This window comes from Odontesthes bonariensis, chromosome 7 (assembly GCF_027942865.1).
Source record: "Odontesthes bonariensis isolate fOdoBon6 chromosome 7, fOdoBon6.hap1, whole genome shotgun sequence".
In the NCBI taxonomy this organism is placed as follows: Eukaryota; Metazoa; Chordata; class Actinopteri; order Atheriniformes; family Atherinopsidae; genus Odontesthes; species Odontesthes bonariensis.
Genome location: NC_134512.1, coordinates 7,590,888 through 7,604,710, shown reverse-complemented (window position 1 = coordinate 7,604,710; position 13,823 = coordinate 7,590,888). Strand labels below are relative to the sequence as shown.

At 43.9% G+C, this 13,823-nt stretch overlaps 2 protein-coding genes across 4 annotated transcripts in view; one reads left to right on the top strand and one right to left on the bottom strand.

Moving 5' to 3' along the window:
* LOC142384600 (uncharacterized) overlaps positions 1 to 12,853 on the bottom strand; it is a 32,693-nt gene extending 19,840 nt beyond the window's left edge. Inside the window, exons 1-2 of one of the 2 annotated variants that reach the window (XM_075470891.1) lie at positions 11,946 to 12,853; positions 10,372 to 10,625 (exon numbers count right to left, since the gene is read on the bottom strand). In XM_075470891.1, the coding sequence (XP_075327006.1) occupies positions 10,372 to 10,599 (228 nt within the window). In that variant the 5' untranslated portion in view covers positions 10,600 to 10,625; positions 11,946 to 12,853. The remainder of the gene's footprint in view (positions 1 to 10,371; positions 10,626 to 11,945) is intronic. The other variant, XM_075470892.1, reaches the window with a different exon arrangement.
* A 133-nt stretch (positions 12,854 to 12,986) lies between these two features.
* Positions 12,987 to 13,823, top strand: part of pot1 (protection of telomeres 1 homolog) — a 106,518-nt gene continuing 105,681 nt past the window's right edge. Inside the window, exon 1 of one of the 2 annotated variants that reach the window (XM_075469315.1) lies at positions 12,987 to 13,551. In XM_075469315.1, the coding sequence (XP_075325430.1) occupies positions 13,395 to 13,551 (157 nt within the window). In that variant the 5' untranslated portion in view covers positions 12,987 to 13,394. The remainder of the gene's footprint in view (positions 13,552 to 13,823) is intronic. The other variant, XR_012769997.1, reaches the window with a different exon arrangement.

The window sequence follows — 13,823 nt, the reverse complement described above, 5'->3', positions numbered from 1 at the left end:
GTTGAAGGTTTTTGCATCAAATATGTAGGAGGAGTTTGATCAAATGCGAGGTGTGGAAAAATAAAGATGTTTCCAACAACCAGCAGGTGGCGCTATAGGAGGATGTGACTATGATAATATGTACGCGTTCAGGCTGGGTCCAGCATTCACCGTATTAATTTTGGGACGGATTGGATAATGTATGTGGGAGTTATAAGCGACTTAATTTTTTATGGCGCGTCATAAATTTGAGGCGTCGCCACGGCCACGCCCTTTAAGTTTTGAAAAAGTTGGCCAATGATTTTTTTCGGCCCATGTCCTAAGAGTAGCCTGGCCAAGTTTGAAGCGTTTAGCATTAAATATGTAGGAGGAGTTCGATCAAATGCGAGGTGTGGAAAAAAAAAGACATTTCCAACCACCAGCAGGTGGCGCTATAGGTGGATGTCACTATTTTATAGGTGCGCGTTCAGGCTGGGTCCAGCATACACCGGTTGAACTTTGGGTAAGATTGGATTATGTATGTGGAAGTTATAAGCGACTTAATTTTTCGTGGCGAGTGATGGCGAGTCATCAAACTTTGAGGCGTCGCCACGGCCACGCCCTTTAAGTTTTGAAAAAGTTGGCCAATAAATTTTTCCCTCCATGTCTTAAGAGTAACCTGGCCAAGTTTCAAGTCTGTAGCATGAAATCTGTAGGACAAGTTCGATCTTATGCAAGGCGTGGAATCGGTCAAAAATGGCACGAAAACGCACTTTCCATCCAAAATGGCCGACTTCCTGTGGACGTGGGACCATGGCGGCATGAGACTTTTTTGTGCGTCTTGGCATGATGAATGAGTGTACCGAATTTCGTTGTCCCACGCAAAACTAATCCTATTGCGGGGACAATTTTTAACCATCGTAGGGGGCGCTACAGAGTCAATGAGCGACTCCCAAAAATATAAAGTTTAGATTCTTTCATGTCGTCGACTGGCAGGTGGCGCTCGCAAAATTTCAAGAGTTTTCGCATACCTTTTGCAAAGAATAAGAATAATAATAATAACTAGAAAGCTGCAAGCAGCTGTGAGCGGGACCGAGTGTGCGTACGTTGGGATGTGCGCACGTTGGGAATGCGCTGGACGCCGTAGTCGCGCAGCTCTACCCACACGCACGATTCCCATTGCGTACGTACGAGCTCACAATAACCCCAATGCATAGGGGTTTTTGAAAATTTCTAGGGGGCGCCACTGAGCCATTTTGCTCCGCCCACACACAATACCCTTTACATACGTACGAGGTCGTCAGGGTGGACGTGTGTACCAAGTTTCATGACTTTGCGATGATGATAAGGCTTTCATATTACAAACGCCATCACACGATTTTCACCTCTGGCCACGCCCACACCGTTCAGTTTGGAAAAGTTTCTCCATGAAGTTTTACCCTCATATCTTAAGAGTAACCTGGCCAAGTTTTAGATTTTAGCATGAAATATGTAGGAGGAGTTTGATCAAATAGGAGGTGTGGAAAAAAATTAAGTTTCCGACCACCATCAGGTGGCGCTGTAGGTGGATATCCCTTTTTTATATGTGCACGTTCAGGCTGGGTCCAGCATTCACCGTATGAAGTTTGGGACAGATTGGATAATGTATGTGGGAGTTATAAGCGACTTAATTTTTTATGGCGCGTCATAAATTTGAGGTGTCGCCACGGCCACGCCCTTTAAGTTTTGAAAAAGTTGGCCAATGATTTTTTCGGCCCATGTCTTAAGAGCAACCTGGCCAAGTTTGAAGGTTTTTGCATTAAATATGTAGGAGGAGTTCGATCAAATGCGAGGTGTGGAAAAAAAAAGACATTTCCGACCACCAGCAGGTGGCGCTATAGGTGGATGTCACTATTTTATATGTGAGCTTTCAGTCTGGGTCCAGCATTCACCGTATGAAGTTTGGGACAGATTGGATAATGTATGTGGGAGTTATAGGCGACTTCATTTTTCGTGGCGAGTGATGGCGAGTCATCAAACTTTGAGGCGTCGCCACGGCCACGCCCTTTAAGTTTTGAAAAAGTTGGCCAATAAATTTTTCCCTCCATGTCTTAAGAGTAACCTGGCCAAGTTTCAAGTCTGTAGCATGAAATCTGTAGGACAAGTTCGATCTTATGCAAGGCGTGGAATCGGTCAAAAATGGCACGAAAACGCACTTTCCATCCAAAATGGCCGACTTCCTGTGGACGTGGGACCATGGCGGCATGAGACTTTTTTGTGCGTCTTGGCATGATGAATGAGTGTACCGAATTTCGTTGTCCCACGCAAAACTAATCCTATTGCGGGGACAATTTTTAACCATCGTAGGGGGCGCTACAGAGTCAATGAGCGACTCCCAAAAATATAAAGTTTAGATTCTTTCATGTCGTCGACCGGCACGTGGCGCTCGCAAAATTTCCTGAGTTTTCGCATACCTTTTGCAAAGAATAAGAAAGAAAGAAAGAAAGAATAATAACTAGAAAGCTGCAAGCAGCTGTGAGCGGGACCGAGTGTGCGTACGTTGGGATGTGCGCACGTTGGGCATGCGCTGGACGCCATAGTCGCGCAGCTCTGCCCACACGCACGATTCCCATTGCGTACGTACGAGCATACAATAACCCCAATGCATAGGGGTTTTTGAAAATTTCTAGGGGGCGCCACTGAGCCATTTTTCTCCGCCCACACACAATACCCTTTACATACGTACGAGGTCGTCAGGGTGGACGTGTGTACCAAGTTTCATGACTTTGAGATGATTATAAGGCTTTGAAATCACAAACGCCATCACAAGATTTTCACAGCCTGGCCACGCCCACACCGTCCAGAGTTTCGAAAAGTTTCTCCATGAATTTTTGCCCCCATGTCTTAAGAGTAACCTGGCCAAGGTTGAAGGTTTTTGCATCAAATATGTAGGAGGAGTTTGATCAAATGCGAGGTGTGGAAAAATAAAGATGTTTCCAACAACCAGCAGGTGGCGCTATAGGAGGATGTGACTATGATAATATGTACGCGTTCAGGCTGGGTCCAGCATTCACCGTATTAATTTTGGGACGGATTGGATAATGTATGTGGGAGTTATAAGCGACTTAATTTTTTATGGCGCGTCATAAATTTGAGGCGTCGCCACGGCCACGCCCTTTAAGTTTTGAAAAAGTTGGCCAATGATTTTTTCGGACCATGTCTTAAGAGCAACCTGGCCAAGTTTGAAGGTTTTTGCATCAAATATGTAGGAGGAGTTCGATCAAATGCGAGGTGTGGAAAAAAAAAGACATTTCCAACCACCAGCAGGTGGCGCTATAAGTGGATGTCACTATTTTATATGTGAGCTTTCAGTCTGGGTCCAGCATTCACCGTATGAAGTTTGGGACAGATTGGATAATGTATGTGGGAGTTATAAGCGACTTCATTTTTCGTGGCGAGTGATGGCGAGTCATCAAACTTTGAGGCGTCGCCACGGCCACGCCCTTTAAGTTTTGAAAAAGTTGGCCAATGAATTTTTACCTCCATGTCTTAAGAGTAACCTGGCCAAGTTTGAAGTCTGTAGCATTAAATCTGTAGGACAAGTTCGATCTTAAGCAAGGCGTGGAATCGGTCAAAAATGGCACGAAAACGCACTTTCCATCCAAAATGGCCGCCTTCCTGTGTACGTGGCACATTGGCGGCAAGAGACTTTTTTGTGCGTCTGGGCATGATGGATGATTGTACCGAATTTCGTCGTCCCACGCGAAACTAATCCTATTAAGGGGACCATTTTTAAGCATCGTAGGGGGCGCTACAGAGCCAATGAGCGACTCCCAAAGATATAATGTTTAGATTCTTTCATGTCGTCGACTAGCACGTGGCGCTCGCAAAATTTCCTGAGTTTTCGCATACCTTTTGCAAAGAATAAGAAAGAAAGAATAATAATAAACCTTACAGATACAATAGGGTCCTTGCAGTTTCACTGCTCGGTCCCTAATAACTAGAAAGCTGCAAGCAGCTGTGAGCGGGACCGAGGTGTGCGTACGTTGGATGTGCGCACGTTGTGGCATGCGCTGGACTCCGTAGTCGCGCAGCTCCGCCCACCCGCACGATACCCTCTGCGTACGTACGAGCACATAATAACCCCAATGCGGAGGGGTTTTTGGAAATTTTTAGGGGGCGCCACTGAACCATTTTGCTCCGCCCACAAACGAAACCCTTTACATACACACGAGGTGGTCAGGGTGGACGTGTGTGCCAAGTTTCATGATCTTGCAATGGTGATAAGGCTTTCAAATCACAAACGCCATCACACGATTTTCACCGCCTGGCCACGCCCACACCATTCAGAGTTTTAAAAAGTTTCTCCATGATTAATTTCCTCCATGTCTTAAGAATAACCTGGCCAAGTTTGAAGCTTGTAGCATTCAATATGTAGGAGGAGTTCGATAAAATATGAGTTGTGGAAAAAAAGAGACGTTTCCAACGACCAGCAGGTGGCGCTATATGTGGTTGTCACTATTTTATGTGTGCACGTTCAGGCTGGGTCCAGAAATCAACGTATGAAGTTTGGGACAGATTGGATAATGTTTGTGGGAGTTATAAGCGACTTAATTCTTCATGGCAAGTCATAACTTTGAGGCGTCGCCACGGCCACGCCCTTTAAGGTTTGAAAAAGTTTCTCCATGAATTCCCCCCCCCCCATGTCTTAAGAGTAATCTGGCCAAGTTTGAAGCTTTTAGCATTAAATCTGTAGGAGTAGTTCGATCAAATGCGAGGTGTGGAAAAAAAAAGACATTTCCGACCACCAGCAGGTGGCGCTATAGGTGGATGTCAATATGATAATATGTACGCGTTCAGGCTGGGTCCAGCATTCACCGTAAGAAGTTTCGGACAGACTGGATAATGTATGTGGGAGTTATAAGCGACTTCATTTTTTGTGGCGAGTGATGGCGAGTCATCGAACTTTGAGGCGTTGCCACGCCCACGCCCTTTAAGTTTTGAAAAAGTTTCTCCATGAATTTTTCCCCCCATCTCTTAAGAGTAACCTGGCCAAGTTTCAAGTCTGTAGCATTAAATCTGTAGGACAAGTTCGATCTTAAGCAAGGCGTGGAATCGGTCAAAAATGGCACGAAAACGCACTTTCCATCCAAAATGGCCGCCTTCCTGTGTACGTGGGACCATGGCGGCATGAGACTTTTTTTTGCGTCTGGGCATGATGAATGAGTGTACCGAATTTTGTCGTCCCACGCGAAACTAATCCTATTGCGGGGACCATTTTTAAGCATTGTAGGGGGCGCTACAGAGTCAATGAGCGACTACCAAAAATATAAAGTTTAGATTCTTTCATGTCGTCGACCGGCATGTGGCGCTCGCAAAATTTCCTGAGTTTTCGCATACCTTTTGCAAAGAATAAGAAAGAAAGAAAGAAAGAATAATAATAACTAGAAAGCTGCAAGCAGCTGTGAGCGGGACCGAGGTGTGCGTACGTTGGGATGTGCGCACGTTGGGGCATGCGCTGGACGCTGGAGCCGCAGCTCTGCCCACACACACGATACCCTCTGCGTTCGTACGAGCACATAATAACTCCAATGAGGAGGGGTTTTTGAAAATTTCTAGGGGGCGCCACTGAGCCATTTTGCTCAGCCCACACACGATACCCTTCACATACGAACGAGGTCATCAGGGTGGACGTGTGTGCCAAGTTTCATTAAGTTGCGATGATGATAAGGCTTTCAAATCACAAACGCCATCACACGATTGTCACCGCCTGGCCACGCCCACACCGTTCAGAGTTTGGAAAAGCTTCTCAAGAGTTTTCTTCCCCCCTAGCTTAAGAGTAACCTGGCCAAGTTTGAAGATTTTAGCATTAAATATGTAGGAGGAGTTTGATCAAATGCGAGGTGTGAAAAAAAAAGATGTTTCCAACCACCAGCAGGTGGCGCTATGGGTGGATGTCACTATGATAATATGTACGCGTTCAGGCTGGGTCCAGCATTCACCGTATGAAGTTTGGGACAGATTGGATAATGTATGTGGGAGTTATAAGTAACTTAATTTGTTGTGGCGAGTGATGGCGAGTCATCAAACTTTGAGGCGTCGCCACGCCCACGCCCTTTGAGGTTTGAAAAAGTTTCTCCATGAATTTTTCCCCCCATGTCTTAAGAGTAACCTGGCCAAGTTTGAAGTCTGTAGCATTAAATCTGTAGGACAAGTTCGATCTTATACAAGGTGTAGAATCGGTCAAAAATGGCACGAAAACGCACTTTCCATCCAAAATGGCCGACTTCCTGTGGACGTGGGACATTGGCGGCATGAGACTTTTTTGTGCGTCTGGGCATGATGAATGAGTGTACCGAATTTCGTCGTCCCACGCAAAACTAACCCCAATGTGTGGACCATTTTTAAGTACCCTAGGGGGCGCCACTGAGCCACTTTGCTCCGCCCACACACGATACCCTTCACATACGTACGAGGTGTTCAGGATGGACGTGTGTGCCAAGTTTCATGACGTTGTGATGATGATAAGGCTTTCAAATCACAAACACCATCACACGATTTTCACCGCCTGGCCACGCCCGAATTGTTCAGAGTTTGGAAAAGTTTCTCCATGAATTTTTGCCCCCATGTCTTAAGAGTAACCTGGCTAAGTTTGAAGCTTGTAGCATTAAATCTGTAGGAGGAGTTTTATAAAATGTGAGGTGTGGCAAAAAATGACATTTCCGACCACCAGCAGGTGGCGCTATAGGAGGATGTCACTATGATAATATGTACGCGTTCAGGCTTGGTCCAGCATTCACCGTATGAAGTTTGGGACAGATTGGATAATGAGTGTGGAAGTTATAAGCGACTTAATTCTTCATGGCGAGTCATAACTTTGAGGCGTCGCCACGGCCACGCCCTTTGAGGTTTGAAAAAGTTTCTCCATGACTCTTTCCCCCCATGTCTTAAGAGTAATCTGGCCAAGTTTGAAGCTTGTAGCATTAAATCTGTAGGACGAGTTCGATCAAATGCGAGATGTGGAAAAAAAGAGATGTTTCCAACCCCCAGCAGGTGGCGCTATAGGTGGATGTCGTTATGATAATATGTATGCGTTCAGGCTAGGTCCAGCATTCACCGTATGAAGTTTGGGACAGATTGGATAATGTATGTGGGAGTTATAAGCGACTTCATTTTTTGTGGCGAGTGATGGCGAGTCATCGAACTTTGAGGAGTTGCCACGCCCACGCCCTTTAAGTTTTGAAAAAGTTTCTCCATGAATTCCCCCCCCCATGTCTTAAGAGTAACCTGGCCAAGTTTGAAGTCTGTAGCATTAAATCTGTAGGACAAGTTCGATCTTAAGCAAGGCGTGGAATCGGCCAAAAATGGCACGAAAACGCACTTTCCATCCAAAATGGCCGCCTTCCTGTGTACGTGGGACCATGGCGGCAAGAGACTTTTTTGTGCGTCTGGGCATGGTGAATGAGTGTACCGAATTTCATTGTCCTACGCGAAACTAATCCTATTAAGGGGACCATTTTTATGCACCGTAGGGGGCGCTACAGAGCCAATGAGCAACTTCCAAAGATATAATGTTTAGATTCTTTCATGTCGTCGACTGGCACGTGGCGCTTGCAAAATTTCCTGAGTTTTCGCATACCTTTTGCAAAGAATAAGAATAATAATAATAAACCTTACAGATACAATAGGGTCCTTGCAGTTTCACTGCTCGGTCCCTAATAATAAACCTTACAGATACAATAGGGTCCTTGCAGTTTCACTGCTCGGTCCCTAATAAACCTTACAGATACAATAGGGTCCTTGCAGTTTCACTGCTCGGTCCCTAATAATAATAAACCTTACAGATACAATAGGGTCCTTGCAGTTTCACTGCTCGGTCCCTAATAAATCTTACAGATACAATAGGGTCCTTGCAGTTTCACTGCTCGGTCCCTAATAATAAACCTTACAGATACAATAGGGTCCTTGCAGTTTCACTGCTCGGTCCCTAATAATAAACCTTACAGATACAATAGGGTCCTTGCAGTTTCACTGCTCGGTCCCTAATAACGGAGGAGGAGAAAAATAATAATCCTTACAGATACAATAGGGTCCTTGCAGTTTCACTGTTCGGTCCCTAATGAATTGAATTGAATTTACTTCGGACCAGAAGATCAGAATTTCTCTCTCACACATACAGTAGATGTCTGATTTATAAACATTTTGCTGTTCATCAATTAATAGCTGAAGTTAACCTTGACTTACTATCATGGCCGTAGTCCCCGCCTCGTCCACCTGTTGAGCATCTTCTCCTCCACTTGTAGGCCTACTTGCTGATGCTACTGCCGCAGATGTGGAGGCTCCGTGTCCAAGACCAGCAAACATATCCGATATTTTCAGGCATTTCGCAGCGTCTGCCTGAAGGGCTGCTTTCTTTTGATCCCTGGCTCTTTCAGCGCCACCCTTCCTTTTCTTCCCACTAACATCCATATTGCCCGCTATCGCTCTGCCAGGCACTACCAACCGAGGACGAGATGGAGGGGTAGGCCTAATTGGCCTGCTCCTCACATCATTGGCCCAGGCTTCAATCAATCATGACTAAAGGGCCGATCTACCAGTTTATGCACCAATAGGAGGGTTTATATACCGTTATCCACATATTGCGTTATGTTTTAAATCTTTATTATATTATATTTCGTAAAAAAAAAAAAAAAAAAAAAAGCGCAGGCCAGTAAGTCATCAGGCCAGCGGGCAAATGCCCGGTATGCCTTACTATCAGTCCAGCGGTGGGCACCCAAATGGCTAGCACCGGCCCTGGGAGCCAGTGTCCCATTGGCTCCAAAACTGTTGTTTACATTTGAATAAAAAAATAAACAGTCTGTATGTTTTACTCCCAGCAGCAGCCAACAGAGGGACAGCAACCATCAGTCATGGTGGATGCAGAGACACTTGATGTGTTTCAACACTTTAAGTACCTCGGGGTAATCTTTGATTCTAATCTTAATTTTAAGCAACACGTTAAAAAAGTCACAAATACAATTAAATCTAACTTATCAAATTTCAAACATATGAGACCCTTCCTGACTATGGAGTCAGCAAAGACTTCTACGCATGCAGTGATACTTCCTCGTATTTCCTACTGTTATACAACATGGTCACATACATCAGAGTGCAAAATCTTGGACTTTGATAGCTATCAGCTATTTTTGGATGTCTGTCTCATCTTTAAGGTTTCCAAAGGATTAGCCCCTCCACTATTACAGGATTTGAAAAAGACAGAATCCTCTAGAGTAAACACCAGAGCACTAGAGGAGACTGATGTGCAATGATGCAGGACTAAGTTTGGCCAAATGGTGGAGTCCATCAGAGGAACAGTGCTGGAACACACTGCCAAATCGTGTTAGAAACTCGGACAATTCCACCACCTTTAAAAAGACCCTTAAACAGTGGTTGAAAACAGCCAGAGCTGCTCTCATGGGTCACCTCTCCATCTTTTCCCTTTTGTGTACGGTAGGGGTGCAACGGATCAAAAATATCACGGTTCGGATCGTTCCTCGGATCAGAGTCGCGGATCGGATCATTTTTCGGATCAGAAAAAAAAAAAATAGACAAGACAAATAAACATGTTTTGTCTTTTTGTTTATTAACACTTTTAAATTATTAAATTGAAATATATAAAATCAACTTAAAGTGCACAATTAACATCTTCTTTTCAACATAATCAAAGAAAAACAACTTAAAGTGCAACATAAAAACACACCGATAGCGTTTGTGATCGCTTTAGCCCGGTCAGATTGTGAAGGAAGGGGCTGCCTAAATGCCGCGGTGATGAGCGGTTGTTCACCCGCTTTCGGTTTCACTCCTGTCAGTGAAACACCGGGGTGATGTCGCTGCAAAGTCTGCACCGAAGTCTAGCCTACTTTTATTTTCCATGCCCACTATTCTACATGTTTTACGCTGAGGACAATAAATAACAAACAAGCCATAGGACTGTTTGCTTATTGAAGAGGGAACTGTTGCAGACTTTTACCCATAGCGTGGAAAGTAGCTCTGTCCCTGGAAACTAGCAGGAATGGTAACGACTGTGTGAGGACTGAACATGCGCACAATTTATTTTTTTTTCATAAAGCAATCCGCGGATCATGTGTGTGCCGAACCAAAATAATTTATCCGAACGGATCACAGATCAATGATGATCCGTTGCACCACTAGTGTACGGACTCTTAACTTTGATGTGAATCTTTCAAAATATTTTCTGTTTGTTTGTTCTTTAGTTTTTTGTCATGGTGTATTGTCTGTATGATTTTATGATACCTGCCTGTGGACAACGGATGAAATTTAGCAACTGTGCTAACTCCGGCATATTTACATTGATGCTTTGCTGATATGTTGATTAATATGCAGTGTCCTAACCAAATAAATAAGAATTAAAATAAAAACGTCCTCCACACTGACCTGTGGCCCGGTGGACCCAGAGGATGAGCCGGCTCTGTTCATGGTGGAGGGGTTCTGCTCCTGGTTCAGCTCCTGGTTCAGCTCCTGCTTCAGCTCCTGCTTCAGGTTCTGCCCCTGGTTCTGATCCTGCTCCTGGTTCTGCTCCAGCTTCAGCTCCTGCTTCAGCTCCTGCTTCAGCTCCAGCTCCAGCTCCTGCTTCTGCTCCTGGTTCTGCTCCTGCTGCTCCATTCTGGTCAGACTGATGGACTCTGCAACTGTCAGCACATACGATAAGATCCAGCTGTGGCGTGCAGCGTGTTAAACCACACCCACTTTTCTTCTTCTCTTGATAACCTTTCTGCACAGTTTTTAACCATCCAGTCACATTCCATTAAACTCATTACTGTGGTTTTTATTTAAATCCCTGTGAACTTTAAAATGCTTCTTTAAAGACCCACTAAGTTCAAAACATTTGTAGCTTTTTGATCAAATTCAGAAAAAAAAATTTAATAATAACTCTGTAGACCGACACCCACTTTGTGCAATATCCCATAAATCTCATCTGAGTCAGTGGAACACGATCAACTTAAATCATTTTACTACATTAAGACAATGATCCTGTTTGAGGAAAGGGTCCCAATATCCTCCCAAAGACTGAGGTTCAGATTCTCTCAGTTTCTAAACCTGTTCTCATTTCCAGAACCTTTTTATCATGTGCTCAGTCCTTGTTGATTCGTGGATAAAAGAAAAATATTGGATATGTAAAGGAAAGTGAATAATGAAGCTTTCATGAGACACTTCTGAAGAGGACAGTCAGACTGTCTTTTAATTGGCTTCTGAGTGTAAATCTGAGAAATCAGACACTGATACTGAGGAGAACTGTATTTCTACTGCTCCTGTGATACTTTCCTGGATCACCGACAAGTCTTTATAATAATGCTATGACTCCTCTTCACACAACTTAAACTCTTAATGTAATTAAAGTATTTATATTGAGCATAATTAAGTCCCATTTTAAGATCAAATCATGAAATATGGCATATTGTGTACGTTAAACACATCAAATCACATGTTTTGGCTGCACACTTCTATCAAAAAGCCAAATGATGCTCAGATAAGTCTGGAAAGAACCATTCTCAATTTGACATTGATCATCAACTTTTTAAATCACAAAAGATTTCAGCAAAACTACAGAAAGAAGTTAAGAAAACTGCAGCTTTAGTGGAAAATGTGACAGGATGGTCAAAAAGTGCCCCAAAAGATTAGAAAAGAGGAAGAAAAGGGCCCAGAAGTATGTTTCACACACAGCTAAAAGGATAAAGCACCATTTTATTTGGCCATCTGGCCGGCTTATTGAAACCTATAGCTGAGGTTGTGTTTCTGGGATCGTTTAAAGCTTTAACGGTTAGCGTTAGCGTTAGCATTAGCAGGACATGCTAACTGTGAATAGCAGCCAGGTTATTTGAACTTTTTACTCTCTGCTGCATGTTCTGACTGGCCGTGTCCAGGAGAAGGAATCAAACCAATGACACAGAGCACTTTGAAGACATTTCTGCTAACGTCTGACCGCTAAATTCATTCTTTTCTGGACTCACCTGCATGCAGCTTTCTGTTGCCATGTTACCAGATGTTCAGATGAGCCGAGATGTTCCGAGATGAGCCGAGGCTTCGCAGTGTGTGTCGGGTAATGGGCCGTTTCTCAATGTGCGTATTTGAGAGGCTGTGTTCGAAACCGCCTACTACATACTACATACTTGAAAACGGCATACTCATCTATCTGACAGTATGCAGAGCGTTTACACACACAGTGCACTTCACTCCTGCCCGAGCCGAAATCAGCCGGCCTGAAAAGCTGATTTCGCTTAAGCTATAAACTCTGTAAATATATAACTTCAGCAACATTTGACACATTCTCAGGCGAGAAAGTAGTCATTTAGACCCCCAAGGTGTTGAAAATCTGACAAAATACCGGCTATTTACAATTTTGTTCCCACGAATTCGCCGCTAGTAAAGCTAGCCGCAGTGAGCAACGCACTTCCGGTTATGCCGTTTTGACTGCTCTCGTCCCGTTAACGGAATTTGACCGTTCAAATGGCGATGGGCGACGTCACGTTACGTTGCATCTTGGGTAGTTTGAGTGTGACAAGTAACCTCATGATGAATACTCAACATTTCGGCGAATCTAGTATGCATCTAGTGTACATCCGGGAACTTAAAAAAGTATGACTAGTAGGAATAGTAGGAGAAGTAGGCGGTTTCGAACACAGCCAGAGAGTCTCTATTATGAGGAGAGGGAAAACTGGCGGCTATTTCCGGGTGGTACTGCACTCTAGGGGCGCCAACGAAGCAGTGCAGAGCACGCCGAACTCTATGGTGGTACTATGAAATCCACCTTAGATCCAGCCATTGCTTTGGATATAATTTTTTATATTTTTTCATTTTAATTTTCCTAAAGGCAGGATAAATTATCCTTTCAAACGGCACTTGGTTTGATTTTTTTAGACTCACTAGATTTGTTTAAAATACACATTTATTGTCAGTATTGCATTCCGAGTGACGTCACGCATGTGGCATGACTTTACGGCATGGTCAGTCCTAGCGCTGAGCTAGCAGAGAGGGGTTAGCTCAAATAGTTACAGATTTCAGCACAGCCCTTTTACATACTCTCTGACTAGCCTCTGGTTTAGCTTTGGTTGTTGTTAGCGGCACCAGGTTAGCACTCTGGCACAGTGGACGAGTGCCGTAAAGCAGCCGGTCGTAATCAGCCGTGCGTTCTTCAGATTCCGTTAGCTAGATGCTAGCAGATACTGACTCGCAAATGCCAGACCTGTAAGAAAACAGAAAGCTATAACTCCCAGGTTATTGTACTTTCTATATAAATCCACATCCCTCTGTCAAAAATTACAGTATTATTTTCAGGTTTCAGCCGCTAGCGGGGACATTTTTTGAGTTATTAGCACCAGCCCTATGGAAAATGGTCATTCTGCACTCGCTCGCCAGCGCCCCCAGAGAAAATCAACTGAACTGCAGCCACATTTTTTATAATGGGGCGAATAGGAAGTGGAACGGCTGTCTGTAAAAGGGCTGTGATAATAGAGACTCTCTGGTACGGCGTTGGGATTTGTATACGCATGCGCGTCATAGCAGTTGCTTGTCATTTCGAAACCAAGCGAGGGAAAATCAAGGAACTTTACTGCTGCCGTAAGTTCTCCGCTTTTCTTTTCACGTTAACATGCTTGTATGATTGTTAAAGACTAGTTGTGATCTTTTTTTTATTATTATATCCATATAAAATGTTTTTTGCAGTTTTATGATCATTACTTTTATCATTTTGCTCCGATTAGTCTGACGCCACTCAAAGACTGCCTTTTAGACAGCGTGTGTCGCGATGGTCAATCTGAAAATATTAATATTTTAATTTGAGTTACTAACTGGTAAACGCGTATAACGAATACAGTGTAAGTTTTGCTTTT